The sequence below is a fragment of the Colobus angolensis genome, unplaced genomic scaffold (assembly GCF_000951035.1).
Source record: "Colobus angolensis palliatus isolate OR3802 unplaced genomic scaffold, Cang.pa_1.0 Scaffold31, whole genome shotgun sequence".
NCBI classification, from domain to species: Eukaryota; Metazoa; Chordata; class Mammalia; order Primates; family Cercopithecidae; genus Colobus; species Colobus angolensis.
This window is the reverse complement of record NW_012116377.1, coordinates 12,108,860-12,114,383: the sequence shown is the minus strand read 5'-3', so window position 1 is coordinate 12,114,383 and position 5,524 is coordinate 12,108,860. Positions and strand designations below refer to the sequence as shown.

The following is a 5,524-nucleotide window of genomic DNA, read 5'->3' as shown; positions in this document are numbered from 1 at the left end:
CATGGATGCAGCTGGAAACCATCATTCTTAGCAAACTATCACAAGAACAGAAAACCAAACACCGCATGTTCTCACTCATAGGTGGGAACTGAACAATAAGATCACTTGGACTCGGAAAGGGGAACATCACACACCGGGGCCTATCATGGGGAGGGGAGAGGGGGGAGGAATTGCATTGGGAGTTGTACCTTATATAAATGATGAATTGATGGGTGCTGACAAGTTGATGGGTGCAGCACACCAACATGGCACAAGTATACATATGTAACAAATCTGCGCGTTATGCACATGTACCCTAGAACTTAAAGTATAATAATAATAAAAAAAAGTAAAAAAGAAAATTAAGAAAAGAAAAGAAAAACACCATTAAGCAAATTAAAAGATAAATCACATACTGAAAGAAAATATTCACAATGCCTATTTTGACTAATAATTCTTACCTAAAATATATGAAGAATTCTTACTACTACATAGCACAAATGTAAGCAGTCCAACATAAAGAATAAGCCAAAGAGTTGAATAGGATCATGAAGATATATGATTAGCCAATAAGCACATGAAAATGTTCCAACTATCATAGTCATCAGAGAAATTTAAAATCATAATAATATAGTACTATGACCAGAAGAACTAAGATTTTAAGAGACTGTATTACCTAGTGTTGGTGGAGATATTGAGCAATTCCCGTATGTTGCTAGGGAGAATGCAAAATGACCAGCCCCTGTCATAGCATAATGGAAAGATTATGGAAATCTTTAAAGGAAAAACAAAAACAAATCAAAGATTTTCACATATAGATATTTATTGTAGTATTATTTAGTATAGTAAAGATTGGAAAATCCAAATGTTTCACAATGGAAGAATGTTAAAAGTATGATATGTCTTTATAATGATTTGATAAAATGTTTTAAATGGTGGAATTGTTTATGAAATAAATGTTATTTAGAGAAATCAGAATATGAAACTGTCTTTGTTGCATTAAAAATCATCATGGAAGGGGCCAGGCGTGATGGCTCACACCCGTAATCCCAACACTTTGGGAGGCCGAGGCAGGCAGATCACTTGAGGTCAGGAGTTCAAGACCAGCCTGGCCAATATGGTGAAACCCTGTCTCTACTAAAAATATAAAAATTAGCTGGGTTTGATGGCACACACCTGTAATCCCAGCTACTTGAGAGGCTGAGGCAGGAGAATTGGTTGAGACCCAGGAGGTGGAGGTTGCAGTGAGCTGAGATCGCACCAGTGCATTCCAGCCTGGGCTACAGAGTGAGACACTGTTTCAAAAACAAAAAGGAAGGAAGAAAAAAGCCAAAGTTATGATGAAATTGTGTAGTTTTTAATCCCCTCCATCACTTTTCTGTATCTTCCAAGTTTTCTAGAGGGACAAAGCATTACTTCTATAGTCCAAAAAATGTTTATTTTTAAATAATGATTGCTTTGAATAACTATATAGTATTTAATGATGATAACTATAAAATTATTTGCTTTAGGGTTTTGACACATTGTAAATTGGCACATGGAAGTAGTTTTACTATTATTGTTAGATCCATATTCAGTTCAGTTCCTACCTTCATCAGGAAAGTAGGTGAATTCAGAAGGAGCTAGGGAAAATGACAGAATCAATAGACAGTACAGAAATAGAAATGATGCTGTTTTCCAGACAAATGAGCTTAGCTCTTTAACCACGAAATTTTGTATTTTAAAATTTTGATGAAACTCTTTCTAACATATACATCATACTTTCTTACTTACTAGCTATATTATAGTGACCAAATCGCATCCTACCTCCTAGCTGTTTAAATTTGGAGAATTGATGTAATAACCTTTCGTCCTTGTTTTCTTATCTGTATAATGGGGTTAATATTATGACCCCTCTCATTGTATTGGTAGGTGTGAAAAGGATAATTTATATAAAGTATTTAGCAGAGGATTGGGTACAAAATAATAGATAGCACTTTCTGTTATTACTATTACTACAAAGAACGTGTGGCACAGTAGCCATTCAATAGATTTGATTCACTGACTCAACTTACAGTAATGTCTTTAAAGCCTTTCAGAGATCTGTAAAACACCTACCTCTGTTAAACGGTCCCAGATCACTCACTCACTAGTCATTATAGTTCCTTTCTCTACCCTTTCTTTCACTGTTGTTCCACGTTACTTTTCTTAATGTTTCTAGTTCTAGCAGCCTCCTCCTCTTTATAACTTGCAGTTTCTAATTTGCTGTCAGATAGCAAAGCCTGTTTAAGTCAGTACACTTTCAAGGAGTGCCTGGAAAACTCTTATAGCAACTCTGTGGATTAACATTTATTGCTTATTTAGTCAAACTTTTTCCTATTTAATTTGTATATCTAGGGTTAAGACTGTGTTCAACATAGTTTAGTTTGACGAATATCTATTTCCAGATTAATGGTAACATTTATATCAGCAAATATTATGTGTACTATGATTATAAACAGAAATTTAAAATTGGATGAGCATTAAATTGAAAGTCTTGAAAATAATGTTCAATGAAGTAAGAAATAGAGCAAACAATAAGTTTTGGAGTTGGTATTCAATGCTCTATAAGCAATTGAAATATGAGTGCAGAATAATATGGTATGTAAAAATCTGAGTTCTGTGTCCTTTTCAAGCTCTGTTATTGACTTCTCTGACTTTGAATAAATAGCTTAAACTTTTTGAAGTTACAGTTTCTCACTTATAAAACACAAGAGTTGGTCTAGGTTGCCACAAGGCACCTTTCAGTTTCAAAATTCTGGTTTTTTTTGGACCTACCGCAAGCTTATTGTTATAAATTGTATAAAGAAGAGGGTGATGGGAAATAATAGGAACAAAGATTATTTCGGTCATTGAAAATAGCGCTCAAATGTTTCTGAGCATGGAGACAGATTAAAATAGAAACTATGAATATTTATTTCACAAAAGAAAGTCTGTGAGATTTTATAACAAAGATAGAAAAACCATAGTGAAGAACATTTTACAAATACTATATAAATACAGATTGGCAAGTACAGAGAATTATAAAATGTTTATTAATCTGTTGTGTCTACTGTTGCATTTGTCAGAAAAGTGGCAGAATAAAAATTAAGAAATATGAGAAAGAGAACAATACAGTGCTATTATAAGGAATTTGATACTATTGAACAAAACGCAGTATGTAATATACAATACTACATTTTTATAAATAAATATAAAATTTAGAATTCGTAGCAGTTTTTAAAGATCTTTTAAAAGCCAATAATCATATCTCCTGAGAGGATATTTGATTAGGTATTGTTAAAACCCCTTCTAATTCTTATTATTTATGATCTATTTTTAGATAAAATTGGGTCATTTATTAAAGTAACTATTTCTTATAAAAATAGTAAAAAAGGGATTTTATATGTTTGTGCCATCCATGTTTAAATACTCTTGTGTGTCGATCAGTTACTGCTCCTTATTTTTTCCTGTATCATTTGTTTAAACAAATTTTCAAAATAGGCCAGACATGTTGGCTCACACCTGTAATCCCAACACTCCAAGGGTAGCTGAGGTGGGAGTTTTGCTTGAGCCCAGGAGTTCAAGATGAGCCTGGGCAACATACTGAGACCCTATCTCTATAAAGAGAAAAAAAATTAATAAAAATATTTTAAAAATTCAGAATAATTGACATAACTTGGACATGGTAAAGTAGTTTTCACATGGAAAAAAAAAGCCTTTTAAACTTGTAAGAATTAAGAAATTAGAATAACCTACAAAAGACTAGGAAAATTTATCTCATTTTTTTTCATTGTATTTTCAGGTTTAACTGAACTGAATGACAGTCCAGTTCCCCTAGAACTTGAGCGCTGCAAGTCTCCTACCTCAGGTAAACATGAGTGGTATTTTTCAAGCTTCTGGTAGTTCACTGGAGTAATCTATTGCTTTATTTTCATGATCTTTATAATGTGAAATTTATAATTTTAGTAATTATATAATTTTATTCATTAAATTTACTCTAAGCAAATATGATTCCAAATATAAAATACGAATAAATGTCTTTTAAAACACTTTTATCTCAAAATAAAATTAAGATCAGAAGTATAAGTGCAACACTTTAAAAGACATTTTAAAGGAAAGTTATTTTGCAGATACATTAATAATGCTTACCAAGTATCAAATAAAAATTGGTAATATAAGAAACTTGTCATCCTCTGGCCAGAGCTGAATTAGTGGGAAATATACAGTATACGTGCAGGAGCAAATGATACCATTCCTCTGGACCACAGTTTGGAAACATGTATATTCATTGACAAAGAAAAATGATAATAGAATATGATATGATATGAAGCAAAACATCAAGACAAAGTGTGTACCCATTAAAATATATTTAAAATGTGAGAATAAGATTCCTAGGGATATATCTTTAAGGTAGTGTGTGTCAAAAAAAAAAAAAGTTAATAGTTATTTTTGGGTGGTGGGATTATGACTGGTTTGCCTGTTTTTTTTTAATTTTTATGTATTTGATAATTCTGATTTTTCTATAATGTATATATAGTTTTGTGTAAGTTTCTAAACACCAAAATAATTACGTTTGTCTTTACTGAATGACAGATCTGTTTCTACAGACAAGAAATTGTAGTTCATTTTTATTTTTAATATTTTTTATTATTTTTATACTTTAAGTTCTAGGGTACATGTGCACAATGTGCAGGTTTGTTACATACGTATACATGTGCCATGTTGGTGTACTGCACCCATTAACTCGTCATTTACGTTAGGTATATCTCCTAATGCTATCCCTCGCCCATCCCCCAACCCAGGACAGGCCCCGGTGTGTGATGTTCCCCTTCCTGTGTCCAAGTGTTCTCATTGTTCAATTCCCACCTATGAGTGAGAACAGGCAGCGTTTGGTTTTTTGTCCTTATGATAGTTTGCTGAGAATGATGGTTTCCAGCTTCATCCATGTCCCTACAAAGGACTTGAACTCATCCTTTTTCATGGCAGCATAGTATTCCATGTTGTATATGTGCCACAATTTCTTAATCCAGTCAATCACTGATGGACATTTGGGTTGGTTCCAAGTCTTTGCTAGTGAATAGTACCACAATAAACCTATGTGTGCATGTGTCTTTATAGTAGCATGATTTATAATCTTTTGGGTCTATACTTAGTAATGAGATGACTGGGTCAAATGGTATTTCTAGTTCTAGATCCTTAAGGAATCACCACCCACACTGTCTTCCACAGTGGTTGAACCAGTTTACACTCCCACCAACAGTGTAAAAGTGTTCCTATCTCTCCATATCCTCTCCAGCACCTGTTGTTTCCTGACTTTTTAATGATCGCCATTCTAACTGGGGTGAGATGGTATATCATTGTGGTTTTGATTTGCGTTTCTCTGATGGCGAGTGATGATGAACATTTTTTCATGTGTCTGTTGGCTGCATAGAAGTCTTCTTTTGAGAAGTGTCTGTTCATATCCTTCACCCAATTTTGATGCGGTTGTTTTTTTCTTCTTCTAAATTTGTTTGAGTTATTTGTAGATTCTGGATATTAGCCCTTT

The 5,524-nt window shown here is 33.2% G+C and overlaps 1 protein-coding gene across 1 annotated transcript in view; it reads left to right on the top strand.

The window, feature by feature from the left end:
* STXBP5L (syntaxin binding protein 5-like) overlaps positions 1 to 5,524 on the top strand; it is a 126,222-nt gene that overhangs the window by 31,890 nt on the left and 88,808 nt on the right. Inside the window, exon 2 of the mRNA XM_011950841.1 lies at positions 3,782 to 3,847. Within this exon, the coding sequence (XP_011806231.1) occupies positions 3,782 to 3,847 (66 nt within the window). The remainder of the gene's footprint in view (positions 1 to 3,781; positions 3,848 to 5,524) is intronic.